The sequence below is a fragment of the Thermobia domestica genome, chromosome 1, assembly GCF_964235325.1.
Source record: "Thermobia domestica chromosome 1, izTheDome1.hap1.1, whole genome shotgun sequence".
Lineage (NCBI taxonomy): Eukaryota > Metazoa > Arthropoda > Insecta > Zygentoma > Lepismatidae > Thermobia > Thermobia domestica.
Window position 1 is genome coordinate 246305990 of NC_137454.1, and position 22282 is coordinate 246328271.

Below are 22282 nucleotides of genomic sequence, written 5' to 3' on the forward strand. Positions count from 1 at the left end.
TAACCTGTTTTTGCTCTCGAGCGCTCGTGGTTAAACTCTTAGCGTACGTGCCTTTGGAGTGGGATACCTGGATTCGATTCCCGGCGGGAGTTCATGTGGTTCGGATTCCACGTTAATCAGTAGGTCCCGTCTCGTATAGCCTCGCTGCTGAAAGGGACGTTAAACTCAATATCAACTCAACTCAACTGATTTTCTCTCTATTTTGGGCCGTGGAAAATTGAGGCGCTGTCATCAGTACAGTACAGTGTCTTCGTGATGTGACTGGACAATAATCCTTTAAGTGAAGCATAAATACAGTTTATTTATAACCAGCTTAGTATCTTCCACCACGTAATTAAGAACATTGAAAGGAAGTGCAAAAACAAGTGTTATGGATGTCAATAATGGAAAGCATGCTTAAAGCTATGTCTAAAAGAAAAGAGGAACAGTTTTTATCATTTAATGTAAAATCCTTTCTCATAAGGAATGAAAATACGCAACAAGACAAAATCAACCTCAAAAATGAAGTTAATGAGTTTTATGAAACTTCCATTGAATATCTAAGGAAATGGAGTGTACTGTTCCCTACTTTTTCAATATTCAAATGGATGCTGTTGAACATCATCAGTTGGGGGCAGGTTGAAAATAGTGTTGCTTACTTCAAAGAGAAAAGTATTGAAATAAATTATTCTTTCCTTTTCGATCACGTGGCTTCGTTGAAGGATTTTGTTAATCATACGAGATAAAGGAATGGAGAAAGGAAAATTTAAAAAAAAAATCCCTCCAGTGCAAGGGCGCCGATTTTGGGTGCTCGGGTCCCCCAAAGCTCCCGTGTGCTCCCCTATTGTATTTATGAATATACAATATTTGGCATAATTTGAGTGCAATTCGTCTTAAAATTCTCATATATATACTTTCTGCATCTGAAAGCCCCCTCCCCCCAAAAAAAATTACAGAGAAATCAGCGCCCTTGCTCCAGTGCCACGAGAAGTGGGTTTGTTTTTTCAAAACCCGTACTAGGTCTGAACAGCACTCTGAAACTTTAAAGTTATACCAATATATGTTTGCGATCCCTGCTCATAATGGTAATACTGAAAGTATATTTTCATGAACATTCAATGGACAGACGAAAGAAACAGGATGGTAGTGGAGACCCTTTCAGCAATTCTTCAAGTGCTATACAATTTCAAAATGGATTGTTGTGATTTTTATAACTCGGTAAACTTGGTAAAAAAATTTAAAAAAAGTTTTAAAGACAGCTAGGTATTCTCATGAATCTAGCTCATGAAATGAATTCATGTTTTGTATTACATTATTGTCATGAACATACCTCATGTTTTTTTTATTATTATTTTAATAATTGATAAAATGCTTCATATATTTTTAGCAATGTTTTCAAATGTTTCATTATTTTATATTTTCATTTCTTGTTAGCTGCTGTAGTTACTTGTTATTTAACTGATTCTACAACTTTTTCAATAGGTTTTAAAACAAAAAAGTGTAAATTTGCCCCTTTCTATGAGAAATACAAAAAGAGAGAGAACAGAGAGGCTAAAAAATATATTTAGGGGGGCAATCTATCCAAAAATAAAAGGTGTCACGTTTTTTTTTTTTTATTTGACGATTTGGTCACCCTATGTGATACTGATGTTATTGATTGTAATCGATAGAGTCGAAGTCTGTCGTGTTCTCGAATAAATAGCAATTTCTACTATGTTCAGTCTATCCTGGTATCCATTTCAAGTTGCTGGTGAGAATACAGTAAAATTTACTCTGTTCAGGTGGTTGTTGCAGAGTTTGAGATTTTGGAGATCTAAGAATATAAAATTGCTCTTGATGTCATGGTAGTTCTATAATTTCTCCTAACTTTGTTTCGTTAACAAAATCTCAGAAAACTTGCTTTTCTCTGTTAACTCGGTTGTATATATTAATGTGTATCAATATGATAAATTTGAGTATAATTTGCATCTGCAATAACTCTGAGGTGCATCGTTTAAAAATGCCCGCATATACTAAATAGCTAACTGTTTACACTTGTTCACATTACTAAAGAACAATCTAAATTAAAGAGAATTAAATAAGCTCATTTCGAGTTTTTTTTTTTTTTTTTTTTCAATTTACGTGAATGTATATTTGTTTACTTTCAGGGGCATCTGTCGGACAATCTGTGAATTACTATATTCAGTTACTTCAACAGCGAGAAGACGAAAATAAGGCTGAAGTCGATCGACTTACCGCAGAGATAAAATCTCTCAAGCTGCAGCTGTTACAGCAATCTGGTAAGTTTAAAACACGTTTGCTTTGAATTTGTTTCTATTCGATGTACTATTTTCAACAGTGTCGACTACTGGATGCTAAAATGGTGGAGAGAGCAACGACTTGATATTATAAAAGCAAAGATTGCAATGAAATACCTTCCCCTTCGCCACGTATCTCCCACCTTGGCGGGCAAATCATTAATTAGGTACGAAAATTATAGCTATTAAACTTCAATACTGTTTATTCTATTTCATTTTTAAATAAATAAATAAACATGATCTGGTATTAACCCGAAGAGCAGCAGAATTAGAATGATCAGAAAAGTCCATTCAACCCTTTTTAACAGCGGTATATTTTAACCAATATAATGTATTGCTGTTTATATATAATACCTTTTAAAATTGTTAAGTTATTAATATTTAGTATGTACTAGCGTCAATTACCCGCTTCGTTGGGTTAAAATAAGAAAAATTAGTAATATGTGTCGTTAGTCAGTCGGCTTTTACTATTACTGAAGAGCTCTGAAATCGACAGAAATAAAGAGAATATAATGAAAAATCAGAAAATAATAAGTAATCTATATGAATAAAAATTAAATATCACCATTGTAGGTTGAATTTGAATTTAAAGTGTGTGAATTTAAAGCATCGAAAGTGTCACTGCTCATCTCAGTGACTCCTAAAACTATGGATTCGACACTAATATCAGTCATTTTCGATCATTTTATATGTCTCCCTCCCCCAAGGCCTAAATTGCACCTCCTGTATATATATATGCGGGGCTGAATTTGGATTTACACGGCATCGGAAGTGTCACTGCTCATCTCAGTGACTCCTAAAGCTATGGATTCGACACTAATATCAGTCATTTTCGATCATTTTATATGTCTCCCTCCCCCAAGGCCTAAATTGCACCTCCTGTATATATATATGCGGGGCTGAATTTGGATTTACACGGCATCGGAAGTGTCACTGCTCATCTCAGGGACTCCTAAAGCTATGGATTCGACACTAATATCAGTCATTTTTGATCATTTTATATATATCCCCTTCCCCCAAGGCCTAAATTGCACCTCCTGTTAATATATACGGAGCTGAATTTGGATTTGCACGGCATCGGAAGTGTCACTGCTCATCTCAGCTTTCCCGAAAATTATGGATTCGACACTAATATCGGTCATTTTCGACCAATTATATATATACTTCTCCTCCCCTAAATTGCACCGTCAGCACTAAAAAGTAGAAAATAATAAAAGCACTAAAAGTAGGAAATAATAAAAGCTCTACAGAGTAGGAAATGATAAAAGCACTACAAAGCAGATAATAATAAGCGCTTAAAAGCTGAAAATACTTCTTTACCACTATTTATGAAAGAAAGTTCGAACTCTGACGAGGGAACCTATCCAAGTGCAAGTCTGACTTCGAGTCGAGACTATGGCCGTTGGATACCTTGTCCCAAAAGAATATAACACGAAAAGGGATACATCCTCGATCGCAACCGTTGCAGAGATATAAGGGTGAAAAGTTAGAAATTGAGCTGCATACTATACATTACAAAGTCAGATTCCGGGTCAGATTTTTCGGAAACGGTCGAGTAAGGAAACTCAGCGAATACATATCAAATTAGTGTGGAGAGCACAGCACCTTTTGAATAAAAACTTTTGTCCCCGGGGCACTCGCAGGGTCCCAGGCGGGGTCCAACTCAAAATTTGCAAATGGAATCCGGGGTGAAGTAGCATATTGTATGAAAGCTATTGTTAAATAAAAGAAGGAAAAACAAATCTCAACTCTCTACGATAACCCTCAGCAAACAGGCAACTGGTCAAAATGTCAATACAAGTAAAGCACGTTTGAAAGTGCAAGGTATTGAAGTAAAGCAAATTGCTGCGGAGTCTCTCACAGAGTCGCACAACGGAACTTATCGAAGTATAAGTGTGACTTCGAATGACCAATGGTCCACAGAATAACCATGACCATTGGATTTCGTGTCCTAGAAGAGAAAGGATACATAGGCAATCGCAATCGTCGTGGAGGGTGAGTAGGTCAAAGGCAACGGCATATGCTTCGCGCATCGGGACCCCAAATTAACAGATTGCACTGTGAAATGTCTATCGGGGGATTTGCTGAACGAGAAACATGATGGTAAAGACGAACGAAGTAACCTTGAAACTGTGAGGCAATTTGGAGAGGAGTGGGGTAGGAGAAAACTGGAATAATGGTGCAGAAATAAAATATATCGGAGGGTGCTTTTGAGAGAGACACTCTGCAGCAATTTGCTTTACTTCAATACCTTGCACTTTTAAACGTGTATTTCTGTTTTGCGATTGTCGCAACTTAACAGATTTAGAAGCGTGGTCATAGATTTTCTGATGTAGGTTGTATTGACATTTTGACCAGTTGCTCGTTTGCACAAGGCTGTCGTAGAGAGTTGAGATTTGTTCTATCTTCTTTTATTCAACAATAGCTTTCATACAATATGCTGCTTCACCCCCAGTTCCATTTGAAAATTTTTAGTTGGACCCCGCCTGGAACCCTGCGAGTGCCCCGGGAACAAAAATTTTTCATTGAAAAGGTGCTGGGCTCCCCACATTAATTTGATATGTATTCGCTGTGTTTCCTTACCTGACCGTTTCCGAAAAATCTAACCGGGAATCTGACTTTGTAATGTATAGTATGGAGCTCAATTTCTAACTTTTCACGCTTGTATCTCCGCAGCGGTTGCGATCGAGGATATATCCCTTTGCGTGTTATGTTATTTTGGGATAAGGTATCCAACGGCCATAGTCTCGACTCGAAGTCAGAGTTGCACTTGGATAGGTTCCCTCGTGAGCCAATATAAACAAATTAGTGCCTCGTAAAATTACATTTCAAACTAATTTTATATTAGGCAATAATTTGTTACCTTATACATCGTATAATGTATAACATGGCCCGGAAGTTTTGGGCAACCAGTGTATATATGAATTCTATATTTATTAAAATTTTATTTTAATATATATAATTAAATCAATGACTCGATTTGAAGTAGGTCGCGAAATTGGCGTTAAGTTCCTTGAACTACTGATTTTAGTATATTTAGAGGGAAATATATGGTAATATATTTACATTGAACAATTATTTGTATATTTAGCTAAAATATAATATTATTTTAGGAAATAAGGTAATTTCTGGTCGTTTTTAATCCTTTCCAATCAATTTTCATTCATATTTTGGCTTAGGGGATCTTCAAAAGAATTCACAATTTTTTATTTCAAAAATCTTCTTCAAAATTTTCATTTGTAAAGTCAGCCATAGTAGCTTCTTGAAGCATCCCTTTGTTTAATCTAAATTATCTGTGATTGGATCTTCCGCAATCACAGTTGTGGTTGAGATTTTTCGGCTCCTTTGATCTTGAGAGAAACTCCTATCATCGTATAGTTACGTCACAATGAACCTCCAATTAGGGATCTTCTTCCCATTGTCTTTGTCTTTTCCAGAAGCGGTGTTTAGTGATGGACGTACGATAATCTCAGTCCATAAAAAAAACGTGAAAAGAGAAGTATTTAAAGGTTACGCCACTAAATAATTGATACCTTTGATGTCTGTGGGCAGTCTGTGTATACAGAGAGTGTTTTGCTGTGCTCAATGGACGATGAAGCTACAGTTGTGAGAGCAAAATTCATACGTCAGGGTGTGAGTGGCTGACGTAAGCCATTGTGTTGGTACAGTTCAATTGCCCGGATTCGAAGGAGAACTTCAATATTTTTTGGAAAACACCATGTAATCGCTCGGTAAGAGGCGGTGGTGTAGAATATTGCTTCAAGAATAACAACAACCATCAGACGTAGGAGGGAAGTATTTATTAGTTTTTCCATGGAACATATCAAGTAAGTTATAGACGATAGCATCAGAATTATTGTTGTTTTCGGCCACACTAACCTGCTAAATTTCGAACCTCTTTCGGATTGAAAAATGTGTTATGTTATTGGTGTTGTGATGCCTTATAAAATGTTCTAAACGCTGCGTAGTTTTCCCTAAGTTGTACATTATACAGACTCAACGATGTAACATAAATCACTCGTTCAATGGAGGGGGGGAGGATTGTTCTTTGGAGTTTCAGTGTGGACGTTTGTTACCAACAGTCCATGAAATGTGTATACTTTCGAGTACATACATTTCACCCCAAAATTATATTTTGAATATGTAATCTCGTATATTTTTTTTTTATTTATTATTTTTCCGTACTGCTATATTACAGAATTAAATCCATTCTCTGGTTTTGTGCTCACCTTCACTTTAGTTTGAATCCGATGAGACAAAATGTATCCAAAGTTTCGGCTCACATTGATAACAAGGGTGCTTGCATAGCTATTGATAATGGGAGATGCTCTTTAGCAGTGAAATATCCGTTTTGTGTTTTGGAAATTCCCTTAATTAGCAAAACAAAAGTTCAGTTTTGAAACCTTATGCAGATTTTTTTTTTATTTTATTTAAAGAATTGGAAAGCTGACTGAAAAATGTTCTGTACGTCCTTGGAACCGGCTGTGCATACTATTCTATGAATATGTCTGACAAAGTGAATTTTCTATGTGTTAGGTTAAGTTAGTTTTAGATAGTTAGGCTAGGGATTAGGTTAAGTGTAAATTTTGATTTGAATTTTCTAATAGGTATTTTCTTTAATGTCAAGAAAATGATTTATTGTTGTGGAAGAAAATGTGAATAGGTCTGAGCTTATACAAGAGGTCACCCTACTGGTATAAATCCTCTGTGCCAGTCCCACTTTACACAACCTTGACCAAGAGAAAATACAAAAGAAAGAAAATTAGTATGCACACAGCCATGGAAAGTAGTACGTGTGTCGTATAGTGTTTTGTAATAAGGTTTTTTTTTTTTTCATTTCGTAACAAAATGTGATGACATATGATTTGTTTATAGTCAATAGAAATTAAAACACATGAAGGTTACCCACGAGATGTGGAGAGAAAATGTCATTCTAATTAATTTGTATCCAAACAAGCTTATTCATTCTGCTATGTCAGGAATTTTCCTCAATTTCCAACCTTTGCGATTTTTTTTTTTTTAAATATGTATTCTCCTGTCATTTCTTATCATATAAGAAGTTAGTGTAATAAAGTATGCGAGTCGAAACAAAATCTTTCATTATCCAGTGCAAAGCTAATTATTTTAAAACGATGTAGTGGAGTAACTTCAATAGTATTGTTAGTACTCAGAAAGTAAAGTGTTTAAAGCAGTACGTGAACAGTGTAACGAAAGTAAATCATAGCGTTTTGAAAGTGTACAGAATTGATTTCACTTAGTGTGACCGGGGTTGGAATCACAGACCTGCCAGGAAATTTCACTTCGTTAATAATATCAACAAAATTCATTTTTGGCACTTAGTTTTCGTTTTTCGAAATTCCATCCCGTTGCGCGATTTAGATTTGATTCGAGAATTTTTTTTTATCTGGGTTAGTAAACACACACATTTAGATTTTCGAAGCATTCACCGTCAGTTTCACTCTGGGGTCAGTATCTTGTTCTGTCGGGTTGTGGTTTGTAACCTTATCTCTTGATGGGATGCAGGCTATGACCTGCGGATCGGGATGCTGGACTGCGAGTGAGAATGAGGGAGGCTTAGAAATCTTCACATTTTGGGACGATTTGAGTTCTACTTTCCGGAGATGATTGGTGTAGTGGATGGGTCAGTGAGTGTTGAGAGCTTGCCCGTCTGGGCCCGGTGGGTTCGCGTTCAGCAATCAGTGACACATTCACGCAACCATAGTCTTAAGGAAAGTGAACGTCATACAGAAAACACAATCTCAGTATTATCATCATCATCATCATTTTATTTATTTTTTTTCATTTTTATTTTACATTTTATTCATTTATTTTATTTTACTAACTTTTTTTTTTTTTTTGTAAAAAATTTGTTTTGCTCTCTTTATCGTATTCGATTTTCGGCATGGGTATTCGTCTCCCAAACAACTCAAATTAATTATGTAGATCCTACTTAAAAGCAAAACGTTTTGTTTGATGTATTCCTTCATGCTGAAAAGGAGATTCCAATCCATCAGCCTGTCAACCTGCATGCTCTTCTACAACGCTATATGTCAAGTTGTTGAAGTGCATCCCATCCTACTCACAAATATTTTTGTACAAGTTTTGAACATTTGATGAAATAGAAACCAATAAAAAAAATAGCTCAGGTTGTGAGCTCTTGTTTTCATCGTTACTATCTGAAAATATGGTCTATTTTCTTTTTATTAAAAATATATATTGTCATATGACGGTTAAGTATGGCTATTATGATCATATTTCCTGTCAGATTGTGCAGAATATTTCATAAATTTAATACAAAGAAAAATATTCTGTTATTACTATTACGATTGGAATGTGTTTTTGTTTCTTTCTTCTTTGCCTACTCTTTTAGTTAGTTCATGAACAATTCTTGTTTCGAAATTAATGTCGATAGGTTGCACATTACAGACATTGAGAATTATCCTGTAACAGAGGATGCAACAATGAGTTAATCTCGTTAAAAGGTACAAATGTTAAATTATCAAGTATTTATGGGATTCGATCTGTTTCTCCTTACAATAAATAATAAAAGATACGGGCCACTGCACTAACCTTTCTCGCTTGAATTTTTAAAAAGGCTAGCTGACTCGATCTGTTTCTTCTTACAATAAATAACAAAAGGTACGGGCCACTGCACTAACCTTATGAGTAGTATTTTCGAAAATTGTAAAATAATAATAATAATAATAATAATAATAATAATAATAATAATTAAACCTCACCTTATGGGTAAGTTAATCTTTGTAGACATTTTCATGGAAGATATTTACACATTATTATAGGATTTTTAATGAAATTTTTTACTTATGAAACAAAAACAAACCTTTCGTAGTAATTTTTGAGAAAATCGCCTCAAAGAAACTCACCCTCTAAGAATAAGCTACCTTTTATGGATAGTTTCATAGGAAGTAATTTATGCTACATTATAGAGTTATTAATGAAGCAAAATCTAACTACCCTTTGTAGATGTTATTCATAAGAAATTACTTATCCCGTAATGTAGTGTTATTAATGAAACATTTATTTATGAGATATGAACAAAATCAGCTAAGTCATTTTGGGAAAATGGTTAGAAAATTCTCACCCCAAAGAGTAAACTACCACTTGTGGATTTTTAAAAGAATAGATACTTTATATCATATCATAGGGTTATTAATGAGATGTTTATGAAATATGAAAAAATCGCCTGAATCGTTTTTGAGAAAATCATTAAAAAATACTCATCCTCAAGAGTAAAATACCCTCATGCATTTTTCAGGATAAACACATTATGAATATGACGTATTGTCAAATTATTGTTGAAATATTTTTGCCTGAAATACGAACAAAATTGCCTGAGTCATTTTTAAAAGAAATCGTCTGAAAATAACTCACCTCCCAAGAGTAAATTTTCCCCTATATCCGTCTACTGATGTTTCTGCATCTTCTGCGTTCCACCCAGGCCTGTACAGGTCAAATATTCTGCTTTTTATTGGAAGAACGTGGTGTTCCTTTTTGAGGCAGGTCCGTTGTAGACCGTTGTTGCGTAAACGTGTTATCGGATTGCATATAGTTATCTCCGATGGTGCTTTTCCTCTATATTAAAACGTCTGCGATAGCCTCTTTGAGTCGCAGTAATTGGTTTTCAAAAGTTCCACAATTGCGACTCTTTGTTCAGTATTGAATCTCTCCATATCTTTAATCTCTTCAAATCTGAAACGAAAACAAAAGGATATCGAAGCCGCCAAGTTTCTAATGTACAAATCTCAACCAAAACAAAAAATAATAATAATTATTATTATTTTAAAACTTACTAGATTTTAAAGACGTCTAATTAGTTTTGGGACAACTTGTACATATTCTTCCCACTAAACATATTACTTCTTCACTTCTATCAACATACAAATAATTTCTACAATATTTACTTTCGCTGAAGAACTCACACGTAAGTCATATTACGACGACATTATTCCAATTAACAGTATAATTTGCACTTGTTTTGTCTTCAGCTACAACATATGTATATTTAGCTCACATGACGTATTCGTGTGAGGTTAAACTAAAACATTTCACTTCCAGACATAATTCTGGTTCTTAAATTTCTTTATTCGTATATTTAGTTGAATCGGAACTGAAATCTCTTATACATAAGTTTGCATGTAAGTTTTTCGTACAACACTACAAGAGTTGTAACTTTAAACAAAAATGTTTAACTGATTTCTTATCTCATCAATATTAAAGTGTTCTTTACTTTGTTTGCATACTATCTTTCAATGTAAGCTATAGATACATTTCAAACAGAAAGTAAGATAGAAAAACATAAAGTAATGAACAAAGTAAAAGTGTTGCCAAAAGTGTTACAAATCACATCAAAAGTTTTTTACAGAACAAAAGCGTTTAAGAGAAAAGGGAAGAGTGGACATTAAGAGAAAATATAAGGGGGAAGGAGAGGGTGGATAGGAAGAAAAGCAAAATCTCTCGTACACTTATCATTAATGATAATATTTCCCACTCTATTTCCCCCTTCCCTCTCTCGTTCCCTCAAACTGACACAGAAAGAGAGAAGAGAATCACGTTAATGCAGTTAAAGGCATTAAATATATCGAGTTCTTGGCAACAGTTACGAAAATAATTTAGCAACTCACATTCATCATTACACGAGTTAGCTATTGTATTTTCACATCAAGAGCAGTGTTGCCAATTCTATTATTCTTTTTTCCTGTTCTTAACTTTCTTCTCATACATCACTTGCAACTAACTTTCAGAGAAAAGTTTTTTTCTTTTTTTCCCCTTTTTTTTTAAGTTCAGAAACAGATAAAGTATGCTAGGAACTTTGTGTTCTGGCAACAACAAGGAATTTATAGTGCATTAAGAAAGGGGCCAAGCCTGCAATTGGTGTTCTTTCATTTTCTTTGGACACGGACTAAACAAGTACATTAATTATAACTTTGCTATCTTAAATCAGAATTAATTACAAGAATGCACAAATAAAGAACATTAGAGATACATTTGGCGTTTTTATTACAGCATTACAAAAGTCAAAATAAAAATATGTATTAATTAATGAGTAAATATTATTTTGATAATGCGAACAATACCAAGTATAAAGCATTGACGTAAATTATATTACAACAATTTGCAGTTGTTTTAATGAGTATATATACTTTATCCTATCCTATCCTAACTATATATAAAATTGTTTGAACTCACTGACATGAAATAACGGATACCTTCCGGTTGACGTGGAAAATCGAAATTTGGCACGATTGTAGCCTTTCGGGACTAGCCCGCAGGAAAATTCCCGAAAATAGCGAAGTTCTTCATGCCCTCTTTAGACCCGCTAAAAATTAAAAATATCCATGTTATTTAAATGGGCCTTTTTTGGATCTATAATTTCATGTTTTAGGTACTTGGAATTGCAATGAAAACTTGAAATTCGGTGTGCTTGCACGTTTTCTTTACGGTGACCTAAGTAAATTACCAAAAATAAAAATTTCTAAATTTAGTAGAGTTTTATGGGCAATTAAAAAATCTTTCCCATGTCATTTATATGGGACATCGTCTACACCCCAAAATGTTTACGCGCTTCCGGAAGGATTTAGAAAGATGAAATGTGACATGATTGTAGCCTTCTGGGACGAACTCACAAGAAAATTTTCAAAAATGAGTATTTTTAGTTTTAAGGAGTCTAAAGGGGAGGTGAAAAAATCCCATGTTATTTAAATGAGCGTTTTTTCTTGGATGCAACATGTTATCTTTTAGATAGTTGAAATAGAAAAAGTAACTTGAAATTCCCTAGAATTGTGTATTTAAGAGTATGAGGCCGTAGGCTGAGTAAACGCGGAAATCTGGGGGCGGAGGCCCGCAGCTAGCCGAAAGCTAGTTAAATAAATATAGGTATATTGCAAAATTTTTCTTTTTATGTCAGTATTTGAACACTTTTTAACGACAGTTAGGAGTCATTCTAGACATTTTTTTTTGGGGGGGGAGGGTTCACTGACAGAAAACTTCATGGAAGTTTTGGACATGTTGAACAATGGCTAAGTCATTTTTAAGAAAAAATGCTCAAATACTGATTCATGTTTTCAGTGTAAGGAGAGTGTATATAGTACTTCATCTACGGAAGTCATCCGATCTTGATCAAACGTAACATATGAAGGTAGACCGTGGCTGCTTAGTTGCCATGTGGAACACTTTCGTGTACAGACCTTTAATTCCTAAGGTTAAGTAATCAAATTTAGGATTTGAACACGGCCAAATATTTCATAAGAAAATCAGTAGTTGTTATTTAGAACAAGAATTAAGAGAAAATACATGGAACAAACCTATAAAACATTAATTTAAGGTGAAATGTTAAGAAAATGTAGTGCTTAAAATGATATACTCAAATCAATGAAGGAGTAGTTAATTTCTATTAAACAGCCTCTAAGCAACATACACCCTCTGTATACTTGCAATTCTATGAGGGGTAGTAGTCTTTTCCGTTTTGCAATTCATTATGCCTGTGTTATCAAAGAAGACTTGTGTGGTGGGTTTTACACTGTTGTTCCAAAACAGAAATATTGTAAATATGAGGCGATGAAAAAGAAGACGACGAAGAAGAAATTTATTGTGATTGATATACAAGTACATGTCTTGGCTATTTTTCAACGTAGTTAGTCACTATGAACCTCCAGACACTTCTGGTATCGTGGCACAAGATTCCGTACACATTCTGTGTAAAACATCTGCCGCCTGAGAGTGCAGTCAGTCCAGAACTGATGTCTTGAGGACTTCACTGTCGTTGAAACCAATTTTTCAACTGAAGAAAAAAAAATCAGTGGAGGGCAAGGTCGGGACTGTAAAGGGGATGGTTAAATAGTTCTCATCGAAATTTCTGAATCATCTCAACAGTACGAGCGGATGTGTGTGTGTGTGAGAGGGGCGTTGTCATGAATCAGAATAATTCCAGACCTTATCATTCCTCTCCGTCGATTTTGGGTGACATGTCGCAGATTATTCAGTGTTTGACAACATACATCTGCTGTAATTGTTCGCCCAGGTCCCAAGAATTCCACAAGAATCTCATCCTTTTGGTTCCAAAACACGGTTGCTATGATTTTGAGAACTGATGATGTTTGAATTTCTTCACTTTAGGACAATCACAGTGCCGTCATTTCATTGACTGCTGCCTCGACTCCACAGTGGCGTACGTTATCCAGGTTTCTTGCACAGTCATTATGAGAGAAAAGAGGTCATCTTCATACTCCTCTCAGCGGGCCAAAAAAATCACGTATAAATGTAATTTTTCACTCTTTGTTAGCGTCTGTCAGCATTTTTGGTACCCACCTTGCGCGCAGTTTATGATAAGCCAGCTTGCCAGTTATAATTTGATGCACTGTTTTCGCACACACTTCTGAAAACCCTTTGGTGAATTCAGTTATTGTAAACCGGCAACTGGACCGCACTGTCTCGTTAACCAGGTACGTTATCCAGGTTCTATCAGCTCGTCTATCTGGACACTAGGCCTTCCGCTACACTCACCGCCGTGAACATTTGAACGCTTTTTCTGAAACTCTCTGCATCATTGCCTGACCTTCACTCCACTCATTATTATCGATCTGTAAATGATGCATAATTCCCGATGAATGTTAGGTGTATTCTGTTCTTCGGTGTTCAGAAATTGCATGACAGATCTTACTTCATATTCGACGGATGTTCTATTAGGGCAGCCATTTTCCCCTTCCTGCTTCTTGTACGTATGCACCTCCACTAAGACGATTCTATTGCAAACACAGAGTACATACTAAGGCACGCATGTTCAACTTCGTTAATGTTGCGAACCCCAAGTAAAAAATCAACGGCCATTTTTATATATATGCGCCTCGTACATTTATTTGGGTGATACTACAGACATTTACGAGAAATTTACAAGGAACAAATTAAAAATTCCTAGTATTGGGCTAAAAGTACTAAAGCATAAGTTTAAAGTAAATTTGGAAAGACAAAATATCATCAAATTTATTATAAATTGTTAATACTAATTCGTAAACTTAAATATTTGAAAAACGTAATAAATGACAAATATACAGGGTGTTTCAAAACAACACTAAAACGTTGGGAGGTGATTCCTGACACCAAGATAAGACAAAAAGTATAGACCAATCTGGGTGCACATATGCTTCCTTTCAAAGTTATGGGCTGCTGAAAACATGAAAAAATGAACTTTAAAAGTCCATAGCTCCAAAACTATGGGACCTACCGTAGTCGGGTCAAGTTACTATTCACTTAGTAACTAATATGTGCCCTACCCAAAAATACACGTTTCAGAATCCTGCAGTACGTCCGCAAGAATGTTTATGGACATAGTTGATGACCACTTCAAATTATATGCCCGTAACCAAACTCCCTCTATAAAATCTGTTGTAGAAGTACCTCAGAATTCTGAAACATGCAATTTTGGATAGGGCACATATTATTTCTCAAGTGAAGTCTTGACCCAACTAAGATAGGTCCCATAGTTTTGCAGCTATGGACCTTCAAAGTTCAATTTTTCATGCTTTCGTCAGCCTGTAACTCCGAAAGGAAGCATTTGTGTACCTAGGTTGGTCTATACTTTTTGTTTTATGTTGGTGTCGGGGAATCACCTCCCAATTTTTTCGGTATTGTTTTGAAACACCCTGTATATGTAGCCCTCATATATAATTTTACATCTTAAAAGAGTAAATAGATTATTATTGTATTCACATAGTTAATAAGTAGATAGTACACCATGCTCTCTCTCAGTCTGTCTCTGTCTGTCTGTCTGTCTCTCTCTCTCTCTCTCTGTATATACCGTATATATATATAATGATATGTGTGTGTGTAGCGTTTTATTTCTAAAAATAAAGGTGCCGATATGCTGAGCTCAGGTTAAAAAATTGCATATCTTTCAGGGTATAATAATAATACCTAATACCTATTATTATTATTATTGTTATTATTATTATTATTGTTATTATTATTATTATTATTATTAACAATAATAATAATAATAATGTTCAGTACCATGTCACTGCAGCCTTGTAACTAAAAACTCTTACGTATATAAAGATGCTTTAGAAATATCTGATTCTTACACCTTAATTTTGTAATACAGTAAACGTAATGATAATCAATATTTCTTAGTTATTTGAGCTTCTTAGTGTTTTTTCTCTTATTATAAAAGGGAGAAAGTAAAGCTGGTATTATTTGTTTTCAAAGGGCCTCAAGAGTTCCACAAATACTGAATTTCACCAACAAAATACATATGGTAGGTTGTTCACAAAATGTTCTTCAGAATACTAATCCTGCTATCAAAATGTTCTATAAACCTGTACTAAATTAAAGGATAAGCTTTGCGAAAAAATCTAGGGGGACGTTTTCACTTAATCTTCTTCCCAATAATGAATAAAAACATTTAATTGATACATTAAAACTGGAACTGAGCAAAGGTTCTTCTGCGGAGAAAGTACAGAGGTGGAGTCCCAACAGAATATTTGTACGGGCTTTTAGTTTAGTCGAACTTCAGCGACAGACAGATTTTTGGGAATTATTTCGGTTTGGAGGTCAGTTGTTTCAAAAAGAAAAAACTTATCTGTTCAGAGCCTTTATGGCTTATATTACCATGCAAAAAACGAATTTAAAAAAAAGGAGGAGCGAGGACGTGCCAGCGAGCGAGATACAGAAGAGTCTAAATATTTGGAATTCCTGAATACAATTAACTGACTTCAAGAAGGAACAAGGAGAAAAAGGAAAACAATGAAAACTTAGATTTTCAATAAAACTATATGTTTACTTTTTGGTATTTTGAAAGTTTCTCATCAACCCCTCTTTAAGGTCAGAAGAGTAAATATTCCGTTTTCATTAAAAAGGTGTCGGTACCCCGTAACGTTCCCTACCGCCAGAAATAAAACATTATATATATATTTTTAAACATATATATATAGAACAACTAAAAGATTCATTACAAAGGAATAAGCAGTTATTAAATTTTAATAGTAGTGTTACGACTAACAATTGAATTGAATTTGTTACCTTGACGCTATTTGTGACATTTTAGAAATACTAACAACGACATTCAGGAAGGTAAGCCCTGCGATTTAATCTTAATATTTGTCATTTTACTGGTACAAATAAGAGTGTTTGTCATGGTTTAAGAATAATATATAAATCGCTCTGTATTATTTGAAAGAGAGGAGCTTATTTAAAATAAAATATTTCGTTAATGTTTCATACTGTTACGTAAGCTGAATTGGGCAGCGGATCATAAATGTATATAACTTATTTCGAAAAGTGTGATGAAGTTTAGTGGAAGAAAAACCCATGGAAATGATGTGCAATACAAATTCATATAGCATGGGATCGAACCAGAAACTCCCCATACGAGAGACAAGTCATGTACATTTTATATGCACATTCATATGCCACAAAGTTACTATCTCAGTTTCGAAAATGCTATATCACCCGGAAGTGATCTTCCACGAACACCAATAATTACATCAATTCTAGTAACATGTGTCATGTTGAATCCAAATTTAAAGAAACCCACCTATTAATCTTAGGTTTGGTATCTCATCTATTATTCAAATTGGAATAACCTGGAACCCACAGAAATGAGACTTTTTGCAATTGGTGGTTTAGCGAAGATTATAATTATTATTATTATTAATTGGGAAAGTAAATATGGTAAAACATATTTATTGTTTGCTTAAACATATATTTGAAAAATTAGAACATTCAGAATGGATAACAGTAACACATTAGGATCTCTCTCTCTCTCTCTCTCTCTCTCTCTCTCTCTATATATATATATATATATATATATATATATATATATATATATATACATACTATGTGATCAAAAGTATTCGGACACCCCCAAAAACATACGTTTTTCATATTAGGTGCATTGTGCTGCCACCTACTGCCAGGTACTCATTATCAGCGACTTCAGTAGTCATTAGACATTGTGAGAGAGCAGAATGGGGGGCTCCGCGGAACTCACAGACTTCGAACATGGTCAAGTGATTGGGTGTCACTTGTCAGAAGTCTGTACGCGAAATTTCCAAACTCCCAAACATCCCTAAGTCCACCGTGTCTGATGTGATAGTGAAGTGGAAACGTGAAGGGACACGTACAGCACAAAAGCGTAAAGGCAGACCTCGTCTGTTGAATGACAGAGACCGCCGACAGTTGAAGAGTGTCGTAATGTGTAATAGGTGGACATCTATCCAGATCATCACACAGGAATTCCAAATTGCATCAGAATCCACTCCAAGTACTATGACAGTTAGGTGTGAGGTAAGAAAACTTGGCTTTCATGGTCGAGCAGCTGCTCACAACCCACACATCACGCAGGTAAATGCCAAACGACGCGTCGCTTGGTGTAAGGAGCGTAAACATTGGACAATTGAACAGTGGAAAAACGTTGTGTGGAATGACGAATCACAATGCACAATGTGGCGATCCGATGGCAGGGTGTGGGTATGGCGAATGCCCGGTGAACGTCATTTGTCAGCGTGTGTAGTGCCAACAGTAAAATTCGGAGGGGGTGGTGTCATGGTGTGCTCGTGTTTTTCTTGGAGGGGGCTTGCACCCCTCGTTTTGCGAGGCACTCTCACAGCGTAGGCCTGCATTGATATTTTAAGCACCTTCTTGTTTCCCACTATTAAAGAGCAATTCGGGAATGGCGATTGCATCTTTCAACAAGATCGAGCACCTGTTCATACTGCACAGCCTGTGGCGGAGTGGTTACACGACTATAACATCCCTGTAATGTACTGGATTACACAGAGTCCTGACTTGAATCCTATAGAACACATTTGGGATGTTTTGGAACGCCGACTTCGTGCCAGGCCTCACCGACCTACATCGATACCTCTCCTCAGTTCAGCACTCCGTGAAGAATGGGCTTCCATTCCCCAAGAAACCTTCCAGGACCTGATTGAAAGTATGCCTGCGAGAGTGGAAGCTGTTATCAAAGTTAAGGGTGGGCCAACACCATATTGAATTCCAGCATTACCGGTGGATGGCGCCACGAACTTGTAAGTCATTTTTAGCCAGGTGTCCGGATACTTTTGATCACATAGTATATATATATATATACCGGGTGATTCAATAAGAACGTACCAGGCCTATATCGCTGCTAATACTGCACGTAGAGCCGTCAAACAAAAAAATGCATTACTAAATCGTATGTGTAGAATGCAATGAAAATAGTAGCGAGACCAGTGGCGTCTCGTGAATACCTCCAACGGGGGGCATCTTCAAAATTTGCACTGGAAAGTGGTATAACTGTTGGAATCGTTCGAAAGGACAGTAAATGTCATGCAACTTTTAGAGGACAAACTTTGTCATATCCTTTCCCATTTAGCCGCTAGAGGCGTTGTTTCAGACTTATATCTGGCTACCCGTAGCAGGTCTTTATCTCAGCTAATAATACATATAGAGCCCTCACACAAACAATTGAACTACCAAATCGTATGTGTAGAATGCAATAAAAATAGTAGCGACACCAGTGGCGTATCGTGAATATCTCCAACGGGGGTCATTTGTAAAATTTGACATGAAAACAGGGGTTGGTTGTGCCTCCATTGAAACAAGCGCACAATGGGAGAAACGTCGAGAGGAAACATCCTTGCACCATCTGACTTTCACCTAGTAATGCGACCGTGTTGCTGCCAACGAGGAAGAAATATGCCAAGGTGTTTTCTCTCGACGTTTCTCGCATTTTTTTTAAAAGAGAGAACAAAACATGTTTAAAACATGAAATAGATGTTCAAAATGTTTTAAAACATGGAAAAAAACATGATCAGTTTAAAAGATGATTTTAAACATATTTCAAAATCGTGTAATAACGTATTTATTAAGACTTTTTTGCTCTTGCAACCAACCTGTTCATTTATTTTATCCTCGTTAAGACTACAGTGTGTTGAGTACAGAATATTTCAGTATAGATTAGTAATTCTCAACTTATTTCATATCACGACCCCCTTTTATTACATCCTCTTACCAGTAACTCTCATAAATACTTTCTTGGTTGCAATAAGCTCTTTAGGTAGATTTTAAAATCTATCTGTACGGAGATTTCACACAATTTATCGATATACATGTCGAAACAGAAGTACTCACCATCTTTGTGTGTTGAGAACGGGTTGAGGGAGAATGATGAAACTTGGAAGTGGTCTGACACATCAAATGTTGCTATCAAGCATCATGGCGAATATCTTTGCTCGGTATTCGAAATTGCAAATGCAAAGGGAGTCATGTTACTTGTTTTAATGTTAGAATTTTACCAGAAATACGGTTGTGCAGTCATTTTAGCCCTAAAACAAGTCATTTCGGAGTTACCGCTTCTGAAAGTTTTTTTTTCTAGTTATGCCTTTAAGGGTTAAGCTCGCGTTTCGTGGAGGCAGGTGAGATTTTAGTTGCAAAATTTGATTACTATTTCAGAACATTGATGCTAATAAAATTATTTTTAATAAATTTTCGAGAAGTATTGTTTGAAGCACACTTCATGTTGTGCTAACTTTAGAATATTTTTTGCAAGCCTATGTTGATTTCTAAGTCAATAATTTATTAAAAGAAAGTAATATTTAAGGTGTTCAGAGCACAGTGGATCCAATTCCATTTTCAATAAAGTTCAGTTTTGATCATCAAATGAATTCTATTTCAAAACGTAATATCTTCGCAGTAAAGAGTCCAAAACAAATGTAACTAAAACCATGCAGAAGGGCGTGGGATAGTTTCATATGACAGCCGCTAGACAGGGGCGTTAGTGGGGCAGGAGGGCAACCGCCCCCACCTCCATCCTGAATTTCAGATATTGGGGGCAGTACTACAGTTCTAGAAATCTTTTGATAAGCAGAGTCCAAAGAACAAGCCTGAGGTTTTTACACCGAATAAATACGGAGGAAATACAGTTCACCAAAGCTGGAAAGTTGCTTAGGCCCAATGTCCAGAATTTTAAGCAGACCCGAAACTCGAAAGTAGAGCCACCTTTAGAATCCTTGAGCCAAAAAAATATACAAGAGAGCAATATAGGCCTATAGCTCCGTACGGCCAATGGAAATGAATTGTAACTGATCAAAATCCGTATTTATTCGGTGTAAGGACTTAAATTTTTTATATTGGACTTTGCTCACGAAAAGGTTTCTAAATCTGCATTACTGCCCCCAAAATCTGATATTCAGGGTAGGGGCGAATGACCTCTAAACAAACGCCCCTCTCTAGTGACGAAAATATAAAATTCATATTACATCTAGTCATATAGTTTTTCTTTCTTTCATCTCGGATTCGTGGTCGCAAAAATGGGATACGGACAAAATCTCGCGGCCGAAACATCACCGCCCAAAATCTCGCCGGCCAAAACCTCGCGTGGCCAAAACCTCGCCGCCCAAAATCTCGCGTGGCCAAAACATCGCCGGCCAAAACCTCGCGTGGCTAAAACCTCGCCGCCCAAAACCTCGCGTGGCCAAAACCTCGCGGGACAAAATCTCGCCGGGCCAAGGTTTTGGCCAGGCGAGATTTTGTCCCGCGAGGTTTTGGGCGGCGAGGTTTTGGCCAGGCGAGGTTTCGGCCCGGCGGGATTTTGGGCCGCGACGTTTTGGGAGGCGAGGTTTTGGCCAGATGAGATTTTGGTCCGCGAGGTTGTCGCCGCGAGGTTCTGGCCGCGAGGTTTTGTACCCAAACTCGCAAAAATATTACGTTTTCCGTCGGTGTATTCTTTTAGACACACTCTGTATTTATATACGTTAATTATGCATTATTGACAACGGCATTCGGAGCTTGATTTGTTAATCATTCCCACGCTGGAGCGTACACAATATAACGTTAATATCATAAATTTAGGAGCAGAGAGGAGGCAGTTAGCCCACTTGTTCCCCCGTTCCAGAAACTTTCCTTGGACTTGGCTCCTTTGTGCTCTGAATGCCCGAATTCTAAAAATATTTTTTAAACCTGAGTGAGAGTCAAATTTATCCTGCAACCCAAGTTTGATCGAAAGGCATAAGATTAGTTTGCTTAGTTTGATTGATTACTGTTTTGTATCAGTAGCAAGGCTATATGAGATAGGGCTTATTGTTTAAAGTGGGATCCGAAGACTAATTTTGAAACTTTACTTCGGATTACAGTCAAAATCTTTACAGCAAATTCCGACGTCTCGTGCATCTAACCTCAAAATTTAATGTTAAAAGACCGAAAATTGCGCCCTGGTAAAGACCGAAAATTAACGTGGTGCATACATACAGACAGACAAATAAATTGAAATCAAATCGTCCCAGTCATTGACGTTCGGCACTAATGTTACAATAAGTATCACCCTTTAATGGTTAGTTACGCGGGCGACTGCCATACCTTGCGCGTCTGGTCCCTTCATACAAGCTATGCCAAGGTGTAAAGTTTTTAAGAAAATTTAAAACTGAGGTGGGGAAAAGAGACGAAATAAAATTTTCATAATATAATGATAAAGATTTTGTTGATACATCTTGATTTCATTAAAAAAGTTTTTTTTTGATAATAGTATAGGGGCCTACCTGAAGTTCCCAGTTTCATCTCAACCACATCACTGACATCAGAAGCAGTTTTCGGATCAACAGTTCAACCATTTGTTTGTGTTTCCAGCTTTTTCACACCATTGCATTTTTCATAATGATTCTTCAACTAAACTAACCATTTCTTTCTTACACATTTTGCAACGAGCTTGTATGGTCGTTTTCTTATCTGATGGAGTTTAAGTCACTTTAATAAATATTGCTTCAAATGATGTCCTTTTTCTTCCCGTCTCATGTTAAACAATTCCTAGTTGTACGGAGACAGAGAAACAATGTGTGCTGTATCAATGAATGCCTGCGTTATTTTAATTTCAGAACCGCAATTTAGCAAAGAACCCTTTGTTTGTTTTCTGAATACAACCCAAAAATTTGTTTTCATGTTATAATTCTTTTATTTATATTTTAATATCGGTTCTACAAATAGTCCAACCTTCGACTACGACACTTTCTTGCAAGCTA

The 22282-nt window shown here is 36.1% G+C and overlaps 1 protein-coding gene across 1 annotated transcript in view; it reads left to right on the forward strand.

Moving 5' to 3' along the window:
- Csgalnact (Chondroitin sulfate N-acetylgalactosaminyltransferase) overlaps positions 1-22282 on the forward strand; it is a 368071-nt gene that overhangs the window by 277453 nt on the left and 68336 nt on the right. Inside the window, exon 4 of the mRNA XM_081771740.1 lies at positions 2127-2258. Within this exon, the coding sequence (XP_081627866.1) occupies positions 2127-2258 (132 nt within the window). The remainder of the gene's footprint in view (positions 1-2126; positions 2259-22282) is intronic.